The sequence below is a fragment of the Mya arenaria genome, chromosome 6 (genome assembly GCF_026914265.1).
Source record: "Mya arenaria isolate MELC-2E11 chromosome 6, ASM2691426v1".
Classification (NCBI taxonomy): Eukaryota; Metazoa; Mollusca; class Bivalvia; order Myida; family Myidae; genus Mya; species Mya arenaria.
Window position 1 is genome coordinate 70,115,583 of NC_069127.1, and position 27,051 is coordinate 70,142,633.

Here is a 27,051-nt window from a genome sequence, read left to right on the forward strand (position 1 = left end):
CTGTGAAATAAATTGACCAATCAACTGAACGGAGTCACTGAGGCATGTCTAAGGATAAGGATAAGAACTATATTGAATACCACAAGACATAATGACGTTTTTTTCGTCTTAATTTTGCGCCGGAAACTGCTATCTACGAGTTGTTACGTATGCAACAGCGGTGTACCTCTAAAGTTAGAACTGCATGTCTTATTACGGAGAGCACATGCACTTCCGAATTTAAATCATAGGTAGAGCTGCACCTTTAAATGAAGAAATGTAACTCTGTCAAATAAAACATAGAGTTGCGGCTATATATAAATTTAGACCTGCACCCCTACCCCATTATGTATATCATTGATGTAAGACCTTAATAATGCATTTGTAATAAACTATAAACACTAACAGACCCAGGGGTCTCACCCTTAAAATCGCCCAAGTTTAATTTTTTACTTCAATATAGGAGAAAATGTTATAACGTACGTCCAAAAACGCACCGATTCGGACTAGAAATTGCTAAAATTTTATGAAGAGTACCACCACGTACGCCAATACGTTAAACAAAATCAATTTCATACGGAGGGGCGCAAGTCAAAATATTACACCCCTAACTTACATCCCCTCTACCATCAAATGCTACTTCCGCCCATGAAATTCTACCTCATAAATAGACGGGCACTTCCGCCCATGAAATTCTACCTCATAAATAGACGGACACCTTTATATTAAACAGAGGTGCATCTCTTTCTCGGCCCTTCTGTCGACTTTAAGCGAGTTTTTAAATAAGAATGCCTCTATTTGTCTTGAGCACTTTAATAACTTCTATTGACAATGATCAAGATCTGAAAATAGACAAACACTTAATTATATATCAAGTAATCCTCTAGTTTTGACCTAAATGGTACGTCATAGAAAATAAAGTAGAGCAGTCGCCAGGTGACCTTGGTTTACCTGCCTGGGTTGTATCTAGTCAAGCTATTGAAAGAGAGACACATTGGAAACTCGGAACATCAATACTAGACTTGTAAATACCACCAAAGGTACTTCTGAACACTAATTAATATTCAAAAGTATTTAATGCATTTTAAGAAGTCTCAACGAGAAATTGAATGGCCGCATCCGTTTTTAACTATCATTACAAATTGCATAAATTTACATGCATAATTTACATACTAGTTTTTTTAATAAAGGCTCTGTTGCTGGGTGTATTAGCGCACGCGAGATAAATAAACAAAGCAAGCAGCTATTATACACAAACAACGATATACAAATATAGAAAAAAACAACACATAATGGATTGTGATCAAACAGTGTATATACATTTATACATAAAACATTTGTTGATGGTAAACGGAGAATGAGCTAATTATCGTCGTCGCCATCATCATCATCATCATCATCATTATTTTTCGAAGTCTGTAGATGTTTCAATGAAAAAATATGCTCTTTTCTACGGTATTTTTTTCGTTCCCCGTTAAATAAATTATGATTTTCAAGGTATACATTTACATTGTAGATAATTTCCCAAAATATGTAACTCAAAGTAATTATCTTTCAATGTTATACTTGGATAAATAATAGGCATTGCTACATGTATTTGTATCATGAGAACATTAGAAAGAAATAGGTTAAGTTCATTTAATATATTATCTGTTCATTGAAGCAACTATAAATCATAAATGCTACCGAGATGCTAGATGACCGAAACTTGTCACTTAAAGGGCCTGTACTCCGTATGATGAAAAAGCGAAAAAAAGAAGAAAATTATCGAAAACTGTCATAGACGTGTTATCGATGTGTACAATGCATTGAAACTTATATAATAACTTAAGTACCAAATACTTTACAATTAATTTATTTTTGCGTTTTTTTTTTCAGTATTTTTCTATAAAAAAAAGATTACTAGGTATGTCTACCTAGTAGAATTCGTTCCTTATGCGTGATTGGCTAGTCGATGTTATCACGTGATATGACCATGTTAAGTATATAGCTTAAATATTCCATCTGCGTAGGTTAAGACTTCGTAGAACAGTGGATACAACACTGAACTGCAATTTTGGCGACAACGGTTCCAACCCCGTCTTCGACTCGATTTTTACATTTTGGTGTTTTTTTTTTTACAATTATGATATCAAAGAGTAAAACATTTTATTAAAGCATTGTCCTGAGATTCGTTACAGAAAAAATATTGTTGGTGCCAATCTGGTGTACAGTCCCTTTAAGGACCTCCAAAAGTGTTATGCACCGGAGTAGATGTACTTACACTAGAATCAAGCGCTCCGTGAGAACAGTTACTAGTACAATGTTTTTTTAAAAACACTTATGAAAATATAGGCCAAACACGCAGTTGATGTGTGTGTTAAACCCGGGACAGGCTACTCCCAGGCTTAATCTAATAAAACAAACAAATAAAAAGAACAAAAACAAATTAATGTTGAATCTATAAAAGACTGCATACTGTGCTCAAAAAGGCAGCCCTGGGTATACTGTATTAAGTTAAACTTAACGGATTGTTAATACATTGACCAGGTTTGGAAGACCAAAAATAAACACTTTAGTACCTATAACATAAATTGTAAGCAGGTGAAGATATTATGTACATTTTATTTAACTTGTAAGGTAATTCCAGTATTCTTTGCCCATATTTTATTTTGATAATTCTCTGTGTAGAATAACAGTTTAATTATTGATTTTCAAAACTGTTGTCTGCTGCCATTTGTCAGACTCTCGAGACGCTTAGATGTCAAAAATGGGAAGCAAAACTGAAAATACAGTAATTGTTGCGGGGGAGGCTTCAGAATCGGATGACGAAGATGATACTTTGGTGGAAAATAACCAAACAAAACAGGTTTGATACTCAATTTCACTATGCCATGGATGAACATTATGAATGTACAATTATTTTGAATCTTCAATCTGGGACCGATAACAAATCCTGTTCGCAGTTATAATGCACCAGTCATTTGTAACCACGGCCCCCCAGGTCCGGGGAATAGCGGGGTCTTTGACTTTCGTTCCAGCCAACCCCTGCTAAATTCCCTGTCCTGCGGGGACGAACAGATGGTAAAATCCCGACATATACCCCCGCACCCCAAGGACCCTAGGTAAGGCCCATTCCCAACTATTTAAAGCGAAGACAAATCCACCGCATTCACCCGGCACTGCGGGGCCACCCAAAAGGTAAAAACACGGCCCATTTCCCCAGCTATCCCTGGTATACCCCCGGACCTGGGGGGGCCGTGGTTATAATTGACTGGTGCATATAATAGTCCAAATAAATGGCCGTCAACGAGTATTTTGACGATTTTTTTACTATGGCAGACTGGTGAAGTCCACAGGCCCCCAAAAAAGGAGCGATCGGTCATTGCGCAGAGAATCTTCGCAGCCACAATTTTTAATTTATCACCGTTATACATTCTAATTTCTACGAAAACAGTATTTCCTACTATTTAAACACATACTTATTTATGTTATTATGCGAAAAAACATGTTGAGATATCATAAAACACTTACATGTGTTGATTGTTTATCAAGTATCCCGATATCTGTAAATCTGGGACAAATCTGACAGGATGTGTACATGCATAAAAGGTATTAGTGACCCAGAATATATTCATGTGAAAATAACAACTATCATGTTATAATTCAAATGGAATTGTCGGGACACTGTCAGGTTTATATTGAACAATTTTGTCATTATCATTCAACAACATTGCATAATATTACTATACAGTATATTCTTTCTTGTAGAGTTGTAGCGTTACAGGGATAAGTAAGAAATGTCAAAATAATAAAAAAGTATCCCTGATCGCTCATTATTGTAGCTATAACTTATAGGTAAGTTACATGTGTTTGATCTTCCTGACTTTTATGTTCTATATAGACCCTGAGTGGTGCTCTGCCTGTGTCACCTGCCAGTCAGACAGCTGACCAGACAGGTGCTGTTGTGTCTGGAGAGGCGTCGGAGTCAGATGAAGAGTATGAAATCATCACGCATGAACAGAGCGACCTACCTCCCCTGAATGGTATAGTTGAGTTCTGGTATCACTTATCTTTATATCTGAAATATGTCAATTTTAATTTTAAAAGAAAGATGAAAAAAATGCCTATAGTAAGGCTTACAATAATAAAAATTATATTAACAAACATAAATATACTATTACCTATTATTTGACAGTTAATCTGGCAGAGCAGGGTGACACAGAAGAAAGTGCCCCCACTTCACCACAGCTGCAACAGAACATGCCTCCAAAGTCCAAGTATAACTCGTAAGTAATCAGCCAGGTAGTGTAACTGTATTTGTCAGAATATGTTTCTTTTTTTTATCTGTGAAGTTAGGTCTGTTAATTAAACTTACAAATGCTATTATTATTATTATTATTATAAAAACAAAATGAAGCAGAAAGTATAGATTGTTAAGGGACCGATTTTTTCGCCCGTACCAATTATTTGCCAACCATGTAAAATTGAATCCCATTATGATTGTTTTTCTTACAATTGAGGTTTTGTTTAAATAAGGAAAACTTATCATTTTCTCTGAAAATTAGCAGTTTAAGTTATCAGCAATATCAAAATTGCACTACATTCGGCCATATTAATTCCAGCAGGAAATTACTGATTGCTTTTTACCACTTGGCAAAATGAAAAATATTTTTCATTTCAACACAGCAACTTATTTTATAATAAAAATAGGAAGAATTAACATATTCTGTTGTCAATCAGGAACATTGTTTAAAGATGTTTTTAATTATCTTAATTTTCAAGTGGTACAGTTCACTGCAAATTATGCAATTTCTGTGGTTTTACTAAATATGTTCAGCACATAAAATTTAATCTTAAAGTAAGCATACATTATAAAACTTATCATAAGGGGTTCAACATTCTCCCTGTGAAATTTCATTTTAGCATATTCAGTTTTCTCAAGACAAGTTATTCATGTTGGTCATGCGTCTTATATCATGTAGTTTCATTCAAAATATGTATTTGGCTGTTTATTATGTGAGCATCAACATTTCAGACTCCTGAACAGAAAATTGAGTGAGTATTATTAATCAGCATTTTATTTTGCCTCTTTTGATTTTCTTAAATAATTGTTTTATTTTAACTATAAAATATCTAATTATACACCTCCAATATTTCAAAGATTACATTTGGTCACTTATATTAAATAATATTTAATGAATTCTGATTGACTGTTTCATCTGGAGGCAGATTTGTAGTAAATATTTCCGCGCTAAAAATTTCATTCAATCTTTGTTTGTCTTGCCTGCCAGTTGACTTTCGAAGTAAATTGGTTTTATATTTTTATTTTATTATAAACCCCTGCTACGCATAAGATGTTACATTTTTATTGATGACAACTAATGATTTGTCTAAAATTCACGCCACATATGAACGCTGATTCTAGGAGAGCGTAACATTGCCCTGCGTCGTCACATTGTCGAAACTATCCATCAGAATTACACGATAGCTGGCAAAGACATCCACAACCTCACATTGCAGCTGCAGAAGTCCCATATCGCCATGCAGGTTAGTTAAGTGGTAAATGTGAAGGGTGGCTGACACATAATCATCAATTTAGGCATTATAGGTATCACCAAGTATACAGCTACAATGAAAGGCATCACAATATGAGTTGTCTTCTGTAACTTTTTCCTTTTTTGGAGAATGTTGAAAATATTTACACTGCTTTTTACTTTTGTGCAATTTTGTTTAAAGTTTATAGTGTTACATGAACATGTCTAACATAGTCATATTTTTATGTCCATAGTCCTTTAATACAATTACTGTTCTGTTTAGCAACATTAAACATATGTAAATTTTTCATTCAGGATGTTTCCCATCACATGAGAGATACAACCAATAACCTGTTTAACCTGGAAGACCGAGTGGACATAGTCACTTCATGTAATCTGCTTCCCAACATCAACATGCCACAAAAAACCATGGGGATTACCGGGTCTAATATCAGTGTTCCTGGGGGAAATACTGGATCAGAACCAAACATCAATATTCAAGCGGGAAACACAGAAGAAATTAATGCAGAAAGCTAAACGGTCTTTGAAATCGGTTTAAAAAAGTTTGTGATACTGTTACAAGTAGTGATGGTCCAATGATTCGATATATAAGCCAATAATCGATGTTCGGCACAGTGCAAAACATTACAGATAATCGATAATGATTATCTATAATAGATTTTCATAAGCTATATCATTGTACCATAAAATACATATGTATAATATCAATTGTTGAGGCATAACACCATATATCCAAGTTATAGCTATGATTGTACAAAAAATAATTAATTTACTCCTTTTTCATTTAATACGTCAAACCCATTTGAAAATATGTACGACATAGAAGTTTTCAAAATAAACACAAGTGATATTTTCATACCAATAGAAATACACTTTCAATTATTTCAGAGATGATGATGGATTATGGGTGTACATTTATTGAATTATTTGTCTGACTATGAAACACATGTAACATGATCAATGTATGGTGAATTCTTTGTAATAGTTAAGTATGTATGGAAAAAATTGACAGCAATTAAATATGGTTGATATTTTTTTGTATTTCATATTATACCAAATAGCCATACAGACAGACAGGCAGATAGACAATTTATTTATATGAAATATGTCAACATGTTAGTGATATTTACAAATGAATATATACACACAAATAAAGTAAAACACAAAAATGTATATTACGGTTCATGGTATGTTTAACACCCTCTATATCTCTGATAGGTTGAACTAGTTATGTTAAATAACCGATATTACATATATACAATTTGTGTTAATTTTTATCATGTACAACAATTTCATTGTTTATTTTCAGTAGCACTCATCAGTGTTACCTTTCACTGAAATTCAAGGCATCTTTCAATACAAACAGTGCACACTCATGTATTTGAGGGTTAAATTCCTTAAGATGTTTAAAGTAAATTTTAAAACTCAGTTTGTCTTGTGCTGATGTAGCATGACATTACAGTAACTTGTACATTCCTATTAACAAGTTTAAAGTGTAAGTTTAGTTTATTTTTGATGAATTTAAACACTGATGAAATGCAACCACACTTTCTACAATATCTACAATGTGTGCAATATGTCTGTTATAAATAGTTTGTAATAAAATTTGTATGATACATTTTATTCAATTAAAAAGTTTTTTACAGGATTTAGTCCATTTTGTTTCTTCTTCAACCATTGAACAAGCGCTGTCACAGGAGCGTGACAAATGCCCCTGAAAGGCCGCTTGACAGAGAGCCATTAGTGTTTGGGCTTATATAGACAGATAGTATTTAACATATTTTTAAGACTACTTTCCCATGCAGTTTGGAAATACTGATCACTAACGTTTTTAAAATGATGATGATAAGTCACTGCAAGATGGAGCAGATGTCAATTCATGTCTGCTGTACTTTAAATGAGATTGTTGGTCATTAATGAACGGGTAAATATGTGAACATGATCCAGATACATTTTCCAGGATACAACTTTTTGATGAAAAACCTAGAATAGTAATAATTGGTATGATTTTTTTTAAATCTTTGATGTTCAAGAGAATGAAGAAACAAATTACTGGCACTTGATAATTTGTAAGTGAATGCTGCATGTTAATGGCTTGATCTTGTTTGCCATTTTAGAATCCTGCTATCCATTATTCACTGTCAAATATAACTGTTGTGATGATCTAGTTATGGTCACTTTAATAGCAGTTAATTGTTCTACAAAAAACATTGGAAGGCCCATGACTCACTTTTAACCTTTTGACCTCAGAATCAATACCATGACCCTTGACCCACTTACCGTACCTTGGGGTTATCTGCTAGTCATAACCAACCTGCATACAAAGTTTGAGATTCCTGGACCAGTCTTTATTAGTTTTGATCAAAAATGGATTTTCAGCTCAATGTCACCCCAACCTTGACTTTTCACAACTTGATCCCTTTCACCCTGTGACGTGACCAGTAGATGAACCCTATCAATCTTGAAGTCAAGGTCATAGCTAATAAAACAAACAGGATATTTACGTAAAGCTTAGATATGCTTATAACTCGTACACATCATGGAATGAAAATCTTAAATCATAATCAATCTTCAGAAATAATAGATCAAACCATTTAGATCATTTTTGATTATATAATTAAAGTAATAATAATATTAACACTTGCTTCCATACTATACATACAGAGAATGTAGCCAAATTCCGAGCTTATGCAATCGTAATTGGTAATCTCAATTATAACTAATAATTTTTTTACCATATTCAATAATTATTTTACCCTAGATCATAAGACCCACAATTTTTACTTCACATATTGTTGAAGGGTTTAGGCTAGAATCATGGAAGGATGCTGCACCCTGTCCTTGTTTGGTATCATCCTTCTGCCTTAATGGAGACCAGCATGTGCACCTTTCTGCCTTATCAAGTTATAAGGATAATCAAATATTTCTTTTGAATGATTGAGCCTATAATGTCGTTATAAATAGAATAACATCTTCATATATTTGTCAGTTGAAACTGGATTAAATTAAATTTAAACAATTCTTAACATTTCCTGTCATGTTCCAAATTCTATCAAACCCAATGCTATGTGCCCACTTCTCCTTTTTTAAAACCTGGCTTAAACTCTATCCTTTTCTTCTGAATAACTGCTGATAAGCCAGTGTTTTTTTCCTACTCTTTTAAGGGCTTAAATTCCGGCCATTATTTCGGCCCCGTTTCCTCTTTTTTATTTTTTTGAGGACAGTGACCTCTTAACATTTAATAATTGTAGCAATCTAGAGGAATAAAAGGTTTGTAACTAAAGTTGGACATTATAGGAATCATGTTAGTATTATTCCCCTTTTTGTCAAATCAACGCTATTTCCCATTAAAGTGGAAAAAATGTAAGCATTGGCATCCACTTGAAGTGCTCATGTTTAATTTGACCTAGTGACCTGATTTTAACTATTAGAAATCAAAAGAAGTGACTTAGATAAAATCATTTTATTACAAAATTCTCACATGACAAATGCAACATGTACATAAGTAAGTAACAGGAGTAATCTTGCATTTGTTGTTAAGTCGCTGAGCAATCAAAATCTTATGTTTTTAAAATTGAGGAATCAGTATGAATTTTGTCAATGAAAAACAAAATTAATTTGCTCACAATCACAAATATCTTGTAACTGTCTATAACTGAACAGAAGATGTTTTGTTTTTTTAAACTGAACCAAAGAAATGTCCCTGACATAGTGTTATTTATTGATGAGAATCAGAAATATATTCATAACATACATGATATAATTAAATGTCTGTGTGAGAATCCACAAAACGACATGCTGCCACTGAACACACCTCTCTTCACCATCAATGACCCCACATGACCCCGAAATGAAAGCGATGAAACCACATGACCTTTCACTCAAAACGAGATGTTTTCTAGAGCAACCCTTGTCTTTTCATGTCTTCATACGTCTTCTTGTTGACAACGTTGCCTATTGAGTCTTCAAACTCCTCCTGCAATGTTTAAAATGTTCAATATCATAGGAAGCAGCTATAATTAAGGGCTATTTCATTATCAAACAAACCTTCGACACGCACCATCCTGAATTTATTCAGTGTTGTTGTTTTTTCATCTTTTGTGAATGGGGCCAGGGCCTCAAAAATTGTGAAAATAGCAACAAAATGTCTAAAATTGCCTGTATTTCAAACAAAAAATTGAAGCAAAGCCTGCTTTCAGATCCTGTTGTGAATAATTTTAAGAAAAATATAATACAGTGGATAATGGCCCTTTAACTATTCTCACTTTACATCACCACTCACCTCAGTATCTGGTCTCCATCTGTCTGTTTCTTTTGTGACCTTGATCTTCTGCCATACTACAATGTAGATACAGAACATTTGGATACTGAGTCAATATATTAATACAATCAGTTTGTTTCTAAGAGTTTATGAAGGTCTGACTGCATTATGGCTTGACCCCACTGTGACGTCATCAAGACTTATGAAGTGTTTTTCAAAGTTATAAGTGACATGAGATATAAACAGAGTTGTTGAAACTGAGTGAGATACAAGGAGATCCAGGTTCAGTACCATAGCTGCTAGAGACATCTTGGTTCTTCAACCTGCACGGTGTAAAACACACATACGTGGGATACCGAGTTTAACCAGTTCTGAATACTACCAAATTTCACATTACTACCCCCTTGTGCTGAGCTTCAGACAAGGAGCTACTTTAAGCGTTTTAAGAGTCTTTTGGAAGACAAGTCCGCGAATGAACCCAGAACTCTCTGCACTTGATGCCGGCACCCTAACACTGAGCTATAGGGGCAGCTTATACAGTGAGAACAAGTTTGAAGAATTAATGACTTTGATATGGTTTACCTGACATACATTACCATATGAAGTAAATCAACATTAATGTGGAGTGTTAATGAAAAAGATGTACATATATGTATATATATATAGAAATAGGATGACATTAATTTACAAGAAGCAGTTAAGTAGAGTAAAGTTCGTGCTATATTACCAAGTGCACAACAGAGCAAACACCAATGCTCATCTGTTTTGTTTTCTTTCTTCATTCGATCAAGAGTCTGCAGCATAACTTAACAATTATTAAAGCCAGAGTTATGGGCCTACCTTAAAATGTGCATATTGTCTCTAGCACAATGTGTACCATGTGTCATTCAACAATTATTAAAGCCAGAGTTATGGGCCTACCTTAAAATATACATACGGTCTCTAGCACAATATGTACCAGGTGTCATTCAACAATTATTAAAGCCAGAGTTATGGGCCTACCTTAAAATATACATACGGTCTCTAGCACAATGTGTACCAGGTATCATTCAACAATTATTAAAGCCAAAGTTATGGGCCTACCTTAAAATATGCATATTGTCTCTAGCATAATGTGTACCAGGTATCATTCAACAATTATTAAAGCCAAAGTTATGGGCCTACCTTAAAATATGCATATTGTCTCTAGCATAATGTGTACCAGGTATCATTCGAATATTTTGAACACATTATGAATAATGGCCATCGACAACAACACCAAGGCTATGACAATATCTATATTATTATTCCTCAAAAAAGAGAATAGCTAAAAAGAAAATACCATGAATTATTCTATGAAACAAATAGTAAAGATACTCACAGGCCAGTGCATCCTCTATTGATGTGACGTTGGCAAAATGGGCAGTGTTGGGGATACCCAGACATCGCATACCGTGGGCGTGGCGCCACTCCTGCTCAAAGCAAGAATACACATGACTATTGTTTAATTTACCATAGTTTAGTATGGATCATTTAATGACTACACAACCATAATGCAATTCATGGTCAAGGATCTATCTATACATATAATCACCTTAATCTATCAAGCTAAAAGACATGAGGATAAATTTCTAATTGATAGATAAAGAATTCAAGTTTTTAATATTCGAAAAATAATATTAATTACTAAAGAAAATGCATCATGATCAGCAGCTCTTGAAAGAAATTTCAATCAAAGCTAAGTGTCTCTAGAAAAGCATTGGGTCCCCTGTATTTGATGCTACCGCAGATCTAACATGGGTAGTTGATATATTACAAATGTAATCATGACAAAGTTTCTGGGAAGCCATGCGTCCCTTCTTTATGACATTACAGCAGATCCCACCCTGGTATTTAATATAATATTATAAATGTTCTTACCGCGAAGTGTCTCTGGAAAGCCTTGGGTCCCTTGTATATGACGTTACAGCAGATCTCACACTGGTAGCTGATATTCAGTCCATGTAGCTTGTACAACCAGTATGGGATAGGCTAAAGAAACGTCACAGTAAATATGACTACCAGTATTCTTTTATGATTATTTGTCTTCAATCCATTCAGTGAGTAAGAAACATCACAGTAAATATGAGTACCAGTATTCTTTTATGATTATTTGTCTTCAATCCATTCAGTGAGTAAGAAACATCACAGTAAATATGAGTACCAGTATTCTTTTATGATTATATGTTCTTCAATCCATTCAGTGAGTAAAAGAATGAGCTAGAAAATTATGAAAACAAAACTGTTAAATGGAATGCAACCTATGGCTTTTGATGAATAAAAATGTATGCCTTAATGATCAATTATATATATATGAACACATTTGCATGTAAACATTCTTATTAATCAAGCTCAAACGAATGTCAATGTAAGCTTTTCTTGAAGAAATATCATTAACATTCAAAATATAAACTTCATAGTCTGAATAAAGAATCTTTGGAAAGACAGTTTTTCTCAATGCTATGTGACATTTAATACCGAAGCAGATCGAATACTTCACCCTACCTTTCCATCCCAGCCGAGCGGCAGATTCTTTGGATTGTATGGCACATCATCATCATCATCGTCACTGTCAGCCATGGTGTCCTCATCGTCGGACTCCTCTCTCTCCTCCCCTGTCCGTGCCTGTTTGCGGATCACGTTTTCTCGTGTGGCCGCCCGCTGCTCAGACAGCAGTTCGGAGAATCTGTACACTTGGGCCTCAAGACCTGCAATCTCACGCTGCTTCTCACTCTCTCTGTAGTAAATTTAAAGAGGTTTTTGATCCACTTTTTATCATATCGTATCAAATAGAACATTTTTCAAAGCATATAGCCCTGGCAATGTAACTGCTTGGTGAAGTTTGAACCTTCACTAGTGGCATAAAAACAGGATTTTTTTCACAAATTTTGACCCGATCGATAATTTTATTTAACTTGAGATTTGAACCTATCATACTTCTTAAGCATCAAGAGTATGGCATTGTACACTATTTAGTACATTTACAATAAACAAAAATTGAGGATACATACTACTTAAATGAAACAGATGAATTAACTGTCAGATGTGTTATCATACAAATGGCACACTGAATAACAAGTATTTACCTTTTAAAAATATCCTCTACTATTAAGTGTTATCAGTAGAATATTGACACTTTGGGGCCACTCCAAAGTACAAGACCATACATGTTTAGTTTTAATGTCCATAAAATCGACCAAATTATTTCATATTCAGAAAATAGAAATACCATTTATATCATATATATGTAAGTTTAAATGTTACTTTGCTTTGTTTGTATATGTTTGTAATGTATGTTCTGTTTAAACACTGAAATGTTTATAAATTGTAATTCACCGTTAACAAATGATCAACTATACATGAGAACTTGTTTCTTATCTTAATAACTATCATTTTTTTTAAAAATATTAAAAATAAGTATCCCTTATTCGACATGTTCATTGCATTGAAAGAGAAACACCTACTTGTACTTGTATTTTTTCAGTTTTTACAGAAACATTACAAAAACTTTTTTCCCCCTAAATAGAATTTTACCTGGCCTTTCCAGCCCTTCCTGGTTTTGATTTTGCGAACATGGCTGGATCTAGGTCCTCCAGACGCTTGCCTTTTGTGCTGAACAGTCTCTGGGCCCTCTCCTCAAGGGTGCTGAGAGAAAAAAAGACCAACATAAAGAAGATATTCCGGCAGATTTTAATGTTTCATATAAATTAAATTATATTTTACATGTATTCATCAACATTTCTCTATCTAAAAGAAGCACAAGCTGTATCTTAGATAGACGATGGTTGAAATTAGCACAAGCCTGTAAGCCGAGCACTGGTAAAATGCTTCCTGGTGTTACTTACTCAAATTCCCATTTTTACATAGCAGGGCTTGTTGAATTATTTTATATGGCATGTAAAGTGAAATGATTTGGACTTCAGTTAATCAAAAAGTTTTATTTTAGTGACTGGATGGAATTACCACCTTTAAGTTCTTGTAATATTAAAGGGACTTGCTCATGTTTTTGGACAAAATTTGGTTTCCTAATCTGAAAACAAATATATTATAATTATTTTTCCTCGTTGATACTGAAATTGCAGAAAAAATACAAGTAAAAATTAAAAACACACGATCTGAATCAGGTTGTAGTGGGGAGCTAATCCATGCCGGTACAGTCAAGAATAAATTAGAAAACTGATACTTTATCCACTAGCACACAGGGACTCATAATAAGCTGATGAATATTTAAAACTTCATTTAAAACACTGGTAGCATCACGTGATAATTTCAATCAACCAACCATGCTACAGCCTTTTGTTCAATTGCGCTAGCAGTATCAGTATCTTAGTTAAAAATAAAAAAGGGAATTATACAAACAATGGACGTAAAAATCAAAATCTGGTGAAAAAATGCAAATAACACGAGTCTTGATTTTCTTGCGAAACTGGATCCAATAAATCGGCTGCGCTAAAAGATATAGGCCAAAGACAAATCTGAAGGCCCCAATTTTTTTTTAATCATACAGTACTTCCTAAAGAGAAGAGGATCTTGGTAAGTTTTAGCTTCCTATCTATTTTGTAAGTATTTGTATTGAAATATAGGATTTCATTTGAACCTTATCATGAAATAAAATAAGTTTTATACAAAGAGAACTTGACCCTTATGCCTATGGTCCTTAAATATCGTGAGGCCCTGAAGATTTTTTACTAGCTGTGAGCCTTGGGCAACTGCTGTTAGACAGGGCACTATAAACCCCTTGATGATAGGTCCAAATTATTCAGTTTATCACCTACCCTCCACATTTCAGTCCCAAGGCCATCAAAGCAGACTTGAGACGATCCAATCCAAGTGACGCTAACTCCTGAAATGTATTAAAGTTAGATTTAACACCTCATTAATATGACATTTCATTATTTTCTATACTGCTTTTAGAATTGTGTCCATTTTATCTGTACTTTGCTAAAGAATGTCTTTTTCTATATTTTTCCCCAAATGTTTTACATTTTGGCAGGAAAAAAAATCCAAATCAGTGTTTTTTTTACATTTCTGTGCCAAATTGGAAAAATATAGCATGACAAGTCACAATTTTTGCAAACAGAGCATTATTAGTCACAAATTTGGGAAAATATATTTTGAGAGAAATTAAAACTTCTTTGTTGGTGATACAGTCTGTCAACGGCAGTGAATTTCCCCAAAAGCTACCATTCCAAATGTATGGTAAAATGTTTCATGTGTATATCCATATTTACATAGTTTGTACCATGTTCCCGATTGTAACAGTAAACACAATGAACATATCATCTCTGTAGTAAATTGCTCCTAATCAAAAAATTGATCCAGACAGTCAGTTTTTTGTGATTTAAATTGGAAGACATACTATAACACAGTCATGTAATTCCCATCCAGCTAAAAATAAATTAATCTAAGAAATCCTGTGATACTAACCTCCCATGAAGAGAACGCGGACAGGTCAAGATGGGCTCCGGTGTGAGCCAGTGCTCCCAGTGTCTCTTTCTATAATATATGTCAACTTACAGTTAAAGAGATCAAACTAAGCACATCAGTTCCGCAGTCCCCTTATTAAGCCCGGGCTGGTAATTTATTTTTTTTACCTTGTTTGAATATACAAACTAGTGAATTATAATTTTATAATAATATACACACATACTAGAATACCTTAATTTTGATAACTGCAGTTAAGTATTATTTAATGACCTATAGACATATGAGATGTTCAGTCCAATGTATGATCGACCAATTTATTTTATGATGAATTGTTCTGAAGTCATATGGCTAACAAACTGGCTGATGTTTCAGTCATAGGCTGCAAGCATTTTCAATGTAAAGTCTTTTGTTAAAATATGCTCGGACAATGAATTCAGCTAAACTAAACTAATACCTGTTTACCTCCACCCTAAAAACCAATCATGATTAGCAAGTACTTACTGGCCAGCCAGGAAAGTGACCCTCGGAGAACTGCTGCTCAAACTCTGCCAGGACAGTCCTCATCTCCTGTGGATAAAATCATATCAGGAATGATAAACTTTAAATTATTTTTAAATTCTGATAAGCATACAGTACTGACGTGCCCATGCCTGACACATCCCCAACACGGTTTTATATATGTATGAAATATCGGCCAAGTTGAGGTGATTTAAACCCAGGGAAATGGTGTCAAAATTTAAACTCACAACATCGTTTTTTAAATTGAAATCACAAAATAAAATAAGCCCACTCTATAGCTATTATCAAAATGAATTTTGGATGGAAATCCAAAAATAGTATTTCTATAACTATAGTAATATTTATCATTGTGTAGATACTTGATGTTCAGAAAACTTTACAACAAAAGCATTTATTTATACAGGCACTCAAAAACACTTGGAACTAACATCAAATATCCACTATATGCCATGTTAAATAACTTTAAGGTCCACACACTGAGTTGTTTTATTTTGAAATGTATAACTTTTTCTCAAAATTTTGAAAAATCATTTCAAAGTGACATGAACAAAGAAATATAAATATAATGATAAAAAGGTAAATAAGAAAAAGTAATATGAGAAAACATCATGCTGTGGTGATTCAGTTTGAAGATAAAGATATTTACTTATACCTCGTGAGCCAGCATACAAATACTTATTTTGAACTCAAATAATATGTGCACATACCTTGTTAATATCCAGGATAGGTTTTATTCTTTGCACATACATCTCTAAGTACTCCAATAAATACTGCAAATATCTGCAAGAAATACAGGAAAAAACTGATTTCATGAACACTATGCAGACTATACAAGATATGCATTAAAGGAAAAAAACAAGACTTACATTTCAATACACAGCTGATAATATTTGAATAATTCATAGTCAAGATTTATAGCTAACAAACAGTTCATTTGCAAGAATTTTTAGATACACATATATATATCTTTTTCTAAAATTGTGAAACAAGTTATTGCAACACAAAACTAGTGAGGCTTGTTATGAAGTGTGTGGTCTTAGCGTTAAAAGGGGAAACCAGAGTTAAAAAGTAACCACAAATCAAACTTGAATAAACATGGCTTGGGCCCAGTTTCAATAAAGTTTATAAGGATTAAGATGGTAAATTTCCAGGCGTAACCTTGTTTTAGGCATAAACTGAGTTTCAATAAAAATATCGCAAGGACATTAATCATATAGATTCTGCCGGTAACTTTGTAACTGTCAGAGCAATATTAAGCAGTGTTTCTGACTAGGAATCCAATGCCTTTGCCTGTACACCTATCCCTTTACAAACCAGAAAACCATTTTAATGATACTGGTATATTTTAAAAAATTTCAACGAATACCTACTCTTTATAGGCTGCATTTTTTCTTTCCTTCGGGACGTCAAAGAGATGATCAAATGTGGATAGGTATGAGATGTAGTCAATTTTCTGAAATGACAAATCAAGCATGTTAAGTCTCAAATGATAATCTGTACAAGCAGCATTTGAAAGAATTTGCCTTAATTAGCGTTCAAAAGGATATCTTACCACATAGAACATGAACTTTTTCAAATTTGACGTACAATTATTTTGGTTAATCAGCAGGCAGCTTTCATTATTTCCAAGCATACTCTTATGGCAAGTTTCTTTATGTTCAACAATACTTTATCCTTTTTAGTTTACACTTTATTTATTTATTCTACAACCATTGTGAAAAATGTGATATTAACTTATACTAAGTCACTCTCATGGGCACGATGTTGCACGAGAGTGTGGTCTTGTGTGGTGGGGGAAACCCGGAGAAAACCCACTTGTCCAGCTTGGCACTTGACCAGGAATCAGACCCGGGTTGCCTTGGTGAGAAGGGAGTGTGCTGACCACTGTGCTAGCCGAAAAACCATGTTTACTTCTCACATAACTTTTGTAGCTGGTGTTAATGAGATCATTTTCATGCCAAGATTTTTCACCAAATCAGGTGACAATATAAACATCTAACAACAATTTGAACCCATACCTCCATGCCTTTAAGGTTGATGAAATGCGTGTGACATTCATGAAGATCAAGGTATTTGCCGTACCCTTCCTCATCCGAGAACTCCACCATATCTGTAAACAGAAATGCATACATCACAAATTATTCCATACAGAGCTTGAAAGGCTTATAAGCAGTAATTGACATCTCAGCAGCCAAACAATCATTTCTTAGCCTTAAAACTTCTCTGCAGCCAAAATAACCATTTCTCAGCAGCCAAACAATCATTTCTTAGCCTTAAAACTTCTCTGCAGCCAAAACAACCATTTCTCAGCAGCCAAACAATCATTTCTTAGCCTTAAAACTTCCCTGCAGCCAAAACAACCATTTCTCAGCAGCCAAACAATCATTTCTTAGCCTTAAAACTTCTCTGCAGCCAAAACAACCATTTCTCAGCAGCCAAACAATCATTTCTTAGCCTTAAAACTTCTCTGCAGCCAAAACAACTGTTTCTCAGCAGCCAAACTGTATAAAACTGGTTGAATTTTTGATATATTTTTTTTATTTGCACCTTCTTTTGTCTCATCCAGTTGGGGTCGAAATTCGGCCACAGTCCTATCACTAAAACATATACTTTTTCTAAATTGTGGAAAATAAAACTCAAATTTAATATTTTGAAGAAAAAAATCTGGGCCCACAGTTTTTGAACAGAAGACAGAGCTACAGATAAGTGTCATAATTGGCATAAATATCCTTTTAAATGTGCCAAATAAGATATAATATCAAACATCTGTATGTATTGGTACGAATACAAATTGTTATAAGGGCATACCATTACTAGGATCAATTTACAACGGTTTTGGTATAAACTGTTTTTACCAAATCGAAGATGGCCGCTGAACCTGTGTAGAATCACTTCAACTCCTATGCAGTGATTTCCATTGACGAGTGTTATGTTATTTTTATCATGCAAATTAAGCACTGTCTTGTGTTTTTAATTGATTGAGTTATGCTTTAAGGATCAAGCCTACCAGTTTACTTGTAAAATACATGCAACTTGGAACTTGTCTTCAATACAGTCTGTACGAAAGTCATTATCACACAGTCTACATTGCAGGACCTGACCAGTTTTTGCAGGATCGATTTAGGTATTTTTTAGTGTAAGTCTTTCAACCGTGCAAAAAGGCAAGAGTCTATGACTCTTGAGATCTATTGTTTAAGAGCCAAAATTTGATCTACAAGAGTCATTGGCGGGTTTTTTCTAAATTCTTGGTCTTTCTTCATAAATAATAGTTCTCATCTGTCATAAAATAGCATTGCACTTTTAGGTACATGATTATTTATACTTTGTCTATATGTTTCCAAAACTTAAATAAAAAAATACGATTTCCATTGTTCATAAAGATCAGCTGTATTAATCCACTTTTCATCCTAGAAAATTTTCAAGTAAGAAGAAAATTGATCAATATTACTTAATAGAATACCTATATATATATATAATTGTCTTATTTCCTTCTCTTAGGTGGTTAAAAAAATCCCAGAGTCAAGACTTGGAAAACTATGTTCTCACTCTTATTAACGTATTATTTATTTAATGCATGTTCAGTGAAACAGGAATTATGCATGTACTATCCGTTATGTAACCCTATGCATCCTTGTCAGAGTCCTATGTACACCAGCGATTAATAAGTTGCAATGACATTTTTCTAACTTTCACGTTTTTCATTTTTTTCCGGAAGTAAACAAGTATTCAACGTTTCTATTGTGTATATTGTTTTTATTTTTCATAAATGGCATAACAATAAAGCTAGTTTGTTATATAACTTAACTGTAAACTGACAACGATTAACACAGTTCTCCTACGCAGTTCTCCTTTCACTTTCATTAAAATTGACAGGAAGTAAGCGTGCACCTGTTTTCCGTGCTTTTTAGACCTTATGCAACAAAAAATGTTTATTTTTTTTCTATTACTCATTAAAAACTAATACAAATATATATTCTTTTGATTTTGAGTAAGACAATATATAAAAAGAAAACTAAAACAATTTTATTTAGGCATTGTAGCGTTGTTTTTTAAATCATCGTACTTAGCGAAAAGGCCAAAGGTATCCGTTAATTTGCATAATGGGCGGAGTAACCACGTCACGATTTCTATGCAAACCTGAGCACTCGGTTCAATCACGGACCTATAAACCATAGGTCCGTGGTTCAATTAAAAGCCCTGATTAAGTTGGTTTGATAAACATAGGTTAGTTAATATAATTAACAACATTCACTTTTGACACATTTTATTTTATAAAATAATAGATTTTCCCCTAAACATTATTGCCTGACAAGCGGGCCTACAATATACATGCGATTGCCGGACCTCGCCATTTATTACCGGCGGGAGCTGAGGTTCCACGAACTTTCGTACAGACTGTCAATATGCCAGTAGACTTAAACATTCTCCATTTATAACACTTTATTGATTGAAACCAAGGTGTATACTACACTTGACAAAATTACATTTGGGCAAACAATACACCATAAAATTTTCTGCAGCTCTAGGAAGAGTTCATGAATTAACTTTATCACACTCTTCTATCTGTTCTGTCTAATTTTTTATAGCTTTCTTGTTCATTTCTATGCAAATTGGAATTCTCAATCTTAGTCAAATGATGTATTTTTCCCAATCCGGACGGCCACAACCCCATTTCCACAATTGTAAAAAACACACTAAATTGGTCAATAGTTATCCAATGATGATTACAAACTAATAATATCGTTTGAATGTGCAAACTTGACCAACATCACCAATGGACAACTTGTCTAGGTTTTATTCAATAGGCTGCTGCTAATCAAATCAAATCTGAATGCTGCTTTTTATGGCGTTGATAAAAGTCTAACCATACCAAGTATTTATTTCAGTATCTCCAAACAATTGGAGAGATTAATAGAAACTTATGTTATCAACTTACTGGTGTTATCATCAGCATTTTCCCGCATCTTGTTGATTTCATCAAACTCCATAGACATTGGAACACTAATCTGAAGGAATAAATACATGCGCTACAGTACAGGTAAGACATGATGGTATGATTTATTTTACATCTTCATGATAAACATGTTATTTGAGCTGCATAGCAATGAACATTAATTGCTATGTACATAAGATTAAAATCATTTACCATTCCTACGCAATAACATTTTGGCCATTTCGACTGATACAGTGTGAAGATATGGGCAAAGCTATATCAATGGCACCAAATTGAAAGACAGTAAATGAAAAAAAAATATGGTGTTTTCAGGACAGACAAAAACTAAACAGTGAAAATCCAGCACACTAAATTCTGGGTAAATGAAAAACTGATGTAACTCCATCAATTGTATACAGAATTGAAACTGTCTTGTACTAAATCTGCGTAAACAGGGATTTCATTCATCCAATGCATTTACCACCTTATATCACATGGTGATTTTTTTTTTTGCTTTGTGATAGGCTTTGGGAATGGGTGTTGTTTTTTTCTCAAAAGTGCAAAAAATAGTAAATTCAAGAAAGTGAAAAAATGTTTTTTGCACCAAAATGCATAGGTATACTGTTGTTGTTTTTTTTTCATTCAGTGCCACTGATAAGAATTTCATATGTCCTATATTTCCAAATAGTGGTGTCCACAAACAAACCTACCATTATCTTTCAAATGCCTCATTTCTTAAGACTTCCATGTACACATTTAACTGAACAATACCTTATCAGCTCTGATCAGAATAAATTGCTTACTTCATTTGGATGTTTCCTGTGGAAATCTTTCAGCTGCTTCAGCCTAGAGTAGAACTCTTGGAACTCATTTGGCCCGTACAGTGCCTGCACCTCCTCTTTACGCAACCTGTACATTTACACACACCTATTATTGTGGGACGTCATTATCCAATTTAAGCTGAACATTTATTATGGATAACATTATGCTAATTTCAGAAACAATGTTTTGTTATGTTCAGTTGAACTAAGTAACACTCAGTTATTCATGTACCAAATCAATACAGTTCTTTTGATTTCCATTCTTACTATGCTGATTCTTTTAATTTAGTTGTGTGTAACCTTGGCTATTCGGCACAGTTTTTTGGAGTTTCTGGTAAATTATACCACGAGGCTTTTGGTTTCCTTTCTACCGAAAATTCTAGTCCTATTTGGCCTTAGATGCTTGGACGTTCACAACAATGTATGTATTTTAAACTCCCTGCCTGTTGTTATAAATGTCTTGCTTCATTCGTCTTGATATTTTTTATAATCGTCTTTTTTCTGTCGAGCGCATTCTTACTCAAAACTTTCGCATCATTAGAAAAATGTTTATTTGTTTGGAATAAACGAAGTTAATCCACCTCTCGTTTTATATTTTCCACCTTGGGAAATGGTTAATACTTGCTGCGAGTATATTCAGCATATATATGAGGCAGTACACTTACCCATCCTTGTCTTCATAAAGCTCTTGAAGTTCAGTTGTGCATTCTGTGTATCTCTGAAATGAACAAAGTGTACAATAAGCCATGCTTTTTTTATCATACAAAATATCCAGCATAGTTATACTACAGACCAATAAGTTTTGAATCAACTTCTAAACAATTTTTGAAATATATACCAAAAAGAAATCTTGTACTAATTTTAAGAATGCTGTGAAATAAACTTAATTTGATACTTATTTGATTACAATGTAAGCCTATTGACTATTGTACAAATAGATTAGACAATAATGGTTGTCTTATTTTCGGTTAATCATAAAATCTTATATCATGTTGTACTATATTGTACATGCAAACACAGTTGCAAACCTATCAAAAAAACATTGGCAAACCTACTTACATCTAACAAATTTCTTGTCCTGTGATCTTTATTGATATGATCTCTACCCTGAAATACATTGAAAATCAAATTAGTAAGTTATAAAAGGCACTTGTACTGGCATAAATTTTTACTCTTCAGAACAGGGGGGAGGGGGGGGGGGGGACCAAAAGTCTTTAAAAAGGCATTATATTTAAGAAATCGGTAGAATTTCTAATTCCTCTAATTTTCAGTCAAAAACAATGGTGGAAAGAAAGTAAACAAAAAACAGATATTTGTTACTATTTTTAGATTTTTGGAAAATACATATAACATATGTCATGATTCAGGGTCTTGTCAAAAGTGTTGTTTTTGATTGAGAAACAGAAGGAATATTACCCCTGACTTGTGAAAACTAGTTTATATTCAGTAGAGCTGCTGATAAATCTAATTAGACTGCCAAAACAGGTCGGAGTGTAAGTGCAGATGACTGCAGAATTGTGTATGTAAATTTTCGCGCCAAGATGTAGAATTTTTTTTATACACTGTGGATAATTAATATTACACTTTGGGAATGTTGTTTTCTATGATGTTTTGACAGTTTTATAGCATCTTTGAGATTAACAAAAAAATGCGGATTCGTAGGATGCCAATTAACAAAGAATGCTGATTAGTGGTCTTTTGTTCCATAGTGGAAACTTTGCAACGATCTCGGCCGAAGTTTTAAGTGATTTGACAAGTTGTTTATTCACCATGTCCTTTAAAGTGACAGATTATTGGGGTATTAAGCCATGGTTGATATAATTTTGAGGTTTTTAAAGAAAATTTTAAGACCAATTTGATAGAATCATGAGGTTTTTTAAAGAACATTTTTTGGCCATTTTTTTCAAGAGCCGTAGATTTCCACGGGAAAGCAGTATAGTGTTAGAGGGGTCTCAAAAGTGTAATATTTTACCTACAGCCGGTATAGTCCATATGTATGTTACTGTCTAAAGTCCAAATAATATTTTGATCTCAGGCCCTTAGGATGATCTTAAAACACAGCACCCTGTCCCAAATATATCACTAAAGAGCTACAATATAGCCAAACAAAAAGGCTGTTTTATAGACAAGTGGTTGACATAACTAATACTTCTTGCAACAGCCATCTGGATCAAGATTAATCAAGTTAAACCAATTACATGAAGCATGTAACAAAGTAGCTAAAGAACTTCAGCGAACACATTATATATTACCTTTTTGGACGTGTTAGCTGAAGAGAACGCCGTATCAAAACCCTACCAGAATTCGTGACATTTTTACGTCACGCTGTTATTTCACTTGTACAGACAAAACAACTATATGCTCAGGTAAATGAAGTAAAATGTAGTTCACAAACACATTTTCAAAACCAAACAAGAGCTGTCACAGTATGTGAAGAATGCCCCCGAATGTGACATTGACCTACGAACAAGGTCAGTACATGAAAAGTTGATCTTGCCTTTACATGTCAAATACATATGGCAAGTTATTTTAAATTGCCTCTGAACATAAAAAAAAAATACCACCCATACTTGACAACCTACACTGTTATGTCTTCATATTCAGAATTCCCTTGTGAATAAACACTTAGTGTATCTTTCACCTTAGAGGTAGGGACATGGGTCTTGCACACGACACGTAACAAGGGAAAGTAACAGCCCGGACACAACAACCTATACTCTATGTCCTTATATGCAGCATTCCATTGTGAAAAAACACTAAGTGTGACCTTGACCTAAGAGGTAGGGACACAGGTCTTGCACGCGACACTTCGTCTTGGTATGCCGAACACATGTGGCAAGTTATTTTCAAATCAGTCCATACAAGGGAAAGTTACAGTCCAGACACGACAACCTATACTCTATGTCCTTATATGCAGCATTCCATTGTGAATAAACACTATGTGTGACCTTGACCTTTGAGGCAGGGACATGGGTCTTGCACGCGACACGTCGTCTTGGTATGTGGAACACATGTGGCAAGTTATTTTAAAATCTGTCCATACAAGAGAAAGGTACAGCCCGGACACAACAACCTATACTCTATGTCCTTATATGCAGCACTCCATTGTGAATAACCACTAAGTGTGACCTTGACCTTTGAGGTAGGGACACGGGTCTTGCAGGCGACACGTCGAATTGGTATGTGGAACACATGTGGCAAATTATTTTAAAATCTGTCCATACAAGAGAAAGTTACAGCCCGGACACGACAACCTATACTCTATGTCCTTATATGCAGCACTCCATTGTGAATAAACACTATGTGTGACCTTGACCATTGAGGCAGGGACACGGGACTTGCACGCAACACGTCGTATTGGTATGTGGAACACATGTGGCAAATTATTTTAAAATTTGTTGATACAAGAGAAAGTTACAGCCCGGACAAGACAACCTATACTCTATGTCCTTATAAGCAGCACTCCATTGTGAATAAACACTAAGTGTGACCTTGACCTTTGAGGTAGGGACACGGGTCTTGCACGCGACACGTCGTATTGGTATGTGGAACACATGTGGCAAGGTATTTTAAAATCTTTCCATACAAGAGAAAGTTACAGCCCGGACACGACAACCTATACTCTATGTCCTTATATGCAGCACTCCATTGTGAATAAACACTATGTGTGACCTTGACCTTTGAGGCAGGGACACAGGACTTGCACGCAACACGTCGTATTGGTATGTGGAACAAATGTGGCAAGTTATTTTAAAATCTGTCCATACAAGAGAAAGTTACAGCCCGGACACGACAACCTATACTCTTATGTCCTTATATGCAGCACTACATTGTGAATAAACACTAAATGTGACCTTGACCTTTGAGGTAGGGACACAGGTCTTGCAGGCGACACATCGTCTTGGTATGTGGAACACATGTGGCAAGTTATTTTAAAATCTGTCCATACAAGGGAAAGTTACAGCCCGGACACGACAACCTATACTCTATGTCCTTATATGCAGCACTCCATTGTGAATAAACACTAAGTGTGACCTTGACCTTTGAGGTAGGGACACGAGTCTTGCACGCCACACGTCGTCTTGGTATGTGGAACACATGTGGCAAGTTATTTTAAAATCTGTCCATACAAGGGAAAGTTACAGAGCCGGACAGACGAACGGACGGACGGTGCGATTTTAATATGCCCACCTTCGGGGGCATAAAAACGCTTTATAGATAGTTAATTTATCATTTTAATAAATCTGATTATAAGCATTCCTTAACTAGGTCATAGTTGTGTTCAAATTTAATCACGTGACACCAAGATTTTTAGAAAATACCCATGTGACCTACATTTGACCTCACAATTGTAGTGTTTATTTTGCTGTTATTTTTTCTATTTTGAATAATTGGTAAATAACTAAAAACAAATTTGGAATAAATCAATTGTTTTTACTTATCAAAAGGTATTTTCAGCCTTACTGCAGTTGGATTCAACTAAATGAACAATGTGAATCCGATACTATAAATAGAATCCATCGACGTCATCATGGTCATGTGATTGCATTGCAGCATCACACTCAAATTGATTCTGGTTGACTTTACTATGGGGGTTACGCCATAACTTTAATGTGTTGTAAACATCAAAAAAATAAATATCAACATTAAAGTTATGGAAGCCAGAACTAGTAACAAAGGACACAAGTTCTGTAACATAAACAATGTTACCAGATCGAAAACTTTTACAAACAAAAATCACAGTTTTGAAAATTTCTGTGTATTTCAAGGGATGTCTTTTACTCAAAATCTGTTAGTCATAATTTAGATTGAAATGTTTGGAGTAACAAACGCAACAATCATGTAGTTCTTGTACAATGAATTGTTATGCATTCTGTTCATGACTGGTAGTATGGACATTATGAGTGTAACAATACAAAATAATAAAACATATCTTAGACATCCTGGCATCTATATCAGTACAGTATAGTTACAGTACATGAACAGAATGCCAGAAATCATCAAAATCTGACAGACGCACAAGACAGAATTGTGTAACCTTTATCTATGATTCTAGGTAAAAGGTGTATAGCGAATCATTATCTGATAATAAACAAAACAAAGATCCGTTTCCTTGGTTGGATTAACATCATTAATGAAAACACATTGATCAGAAACAGCCAAACGGGTCGCGAAAATATATGACAACATATATTTTCATGCAATTTCGCTAAAAATGCGCACCGGTTTTGCTGGCTGGAGCATTTCTTTCGTCATGGAATCCATAAGTCTTTCCCTTTCTTCATGGTATCGCCTCTGTTGTTCTAAAAGTGTTTCCATTTTCGGTATGCGACTAAATTGTAAACATCCGGGGCTTTCAACATACGGAGCTAGCAGTCATCAACGTTGAAAAACGATTAGCGCTATCAAATTTGAATAAACTATAATCGATTTGATACTAAATATTTTTCAAGAAAGTCATAAATATAATTACGGAAACACTTCTCTTCAATATCTACATAAAAATGTTTATTGTAATACCGACGATACGAATATCAGGTCTGTGGTTATATAAAA

The 27,051-nt window shown here is 34.3% G+C and overlaps 2 protein-coding genes across 2 annotated transcripts; one reads left to right on the forward strand and one right to left on the reverse strand.

Annotated features, from left to right (window-relative positions):
• The first annotated feature begins 2,702 nt into the window (after positions 1 to 2,702).
• LOC128238597 (biogenesis of lysosome-related organelles complex 1 subunit 3-like) lies at positions 2,703 to 7,164 on the forward strand. Its single transcript, XM_052954678.1, has 6 exons — positions 2,703 to 2,827; positions 3,863 to 4,004; positions 4,157 to 4,247; positions 4,997 to 5,016; positions 5,387 to 5,508; positions 5,811 to 7,164. The coding sequence occupies exons 1-6, from the start codon at positions 2,720 to 2,722 to the stop codon at positions 6,030 to 6,032; spliced, it is 705 nt and encodes a 234-aa protein (XP_052810638.1). The 5' UTR covers positions 2,703 to 2,719; the 3' UTR covers positions 6,033 to 7,164.
• Positions 7,165 to 8,964: 1,800 nt separating this feature from the next.
• Positions 8,965 to 26,876, reverse strand: LOC128236718 (splicing factor 3A subunit 3-like). The gene is made up of 17 exons (XM_052951786.1): positions 26,719 to 26,876; positions 22,555 to 22,602; positions 22,161 to 22,213; positions 21,478 to 21,583; positions 20,678 to 20,747; positions 17,760 to 17,851; positions 17,112 to 17,194; positions 16,449 to 16,521; positions 15,724 to 15,789; positions 15,223 to 15,291; positions 14,571 to 14,638; positions 13,330 to 13,440; positions 12,301 to 12,532; positions 11,677 to 11,787; positions 11,138 to 11,228; positions 9,799 to 9,854; positions 8,965 to 9,492 (listed from the first exon to the last, which is right to left on the reverse strand). Exons 1-17 carry the CDS (start codon positions 26,812 to 26,814, stop codon positions 9,415 to 9,417), a joined length of 1,503 nt encoding a protein of 500 aa, XP_052807746.1. The 5' UTR covers positions 26,815 to 26,876; the 3' UTR covers positions 8,965 to 9,414.
• Between the last annotated feature and the right edge of the window lie 175 nt (positions 26,877 to 27,051).

What these genes read in the sequence shown, in the direction of transcription:
- LOC128236718 (XM_052951786.1), bottom strand. Translation starts at nt 26,814, where the DNA reads ATGGAAACACTTTTAGAACAACAGAGGCGATACCATGAAGAAAGGGAA. An exon ending in ACAGGAAACATCCAAATGAA is followed by an intron (nt 20,748 to 21,477) that starts GTAAGCAATTTA and finishes TTATTCCTTCAG; the next exon opens with ATTAGTGTTCCAATGTCTAT. An exon ending in TCAACCTTAAAGGCATGGAG is followed by an intron (nt 17,195 to 17,759) that starts GTATGGGTTCAA and finishes TTGTCATTTCAG; the next exon opens with AAAATTGACTACATCTCATA.
- LOC128238597 (XM_052954678.1), top strand. Translation starts at nt 2,720, where the DNA reads ATGTCAAAAATGGGAAGCAAAACTGAAAATACAGTAATTGTTGCGGGG. An exon ending in CGACCTACCTCCCCTGAATG is followed by an intron (nt 4,005 to 4,156) that starts GTATAGTTGAGT and finishes ATTATTTGACAG; the next exon opens with TTAATCTGGCAGAGCAGGGT. An exon ending in CCAAAGTCCAAGTATAACTC is followed by an intron (nt 4,248 to 4,996) that starts GTAAGTAATCAG and finishes TCAACATTTCAG; the next exon opens with ACTCCTGAACAGAAAATTGA.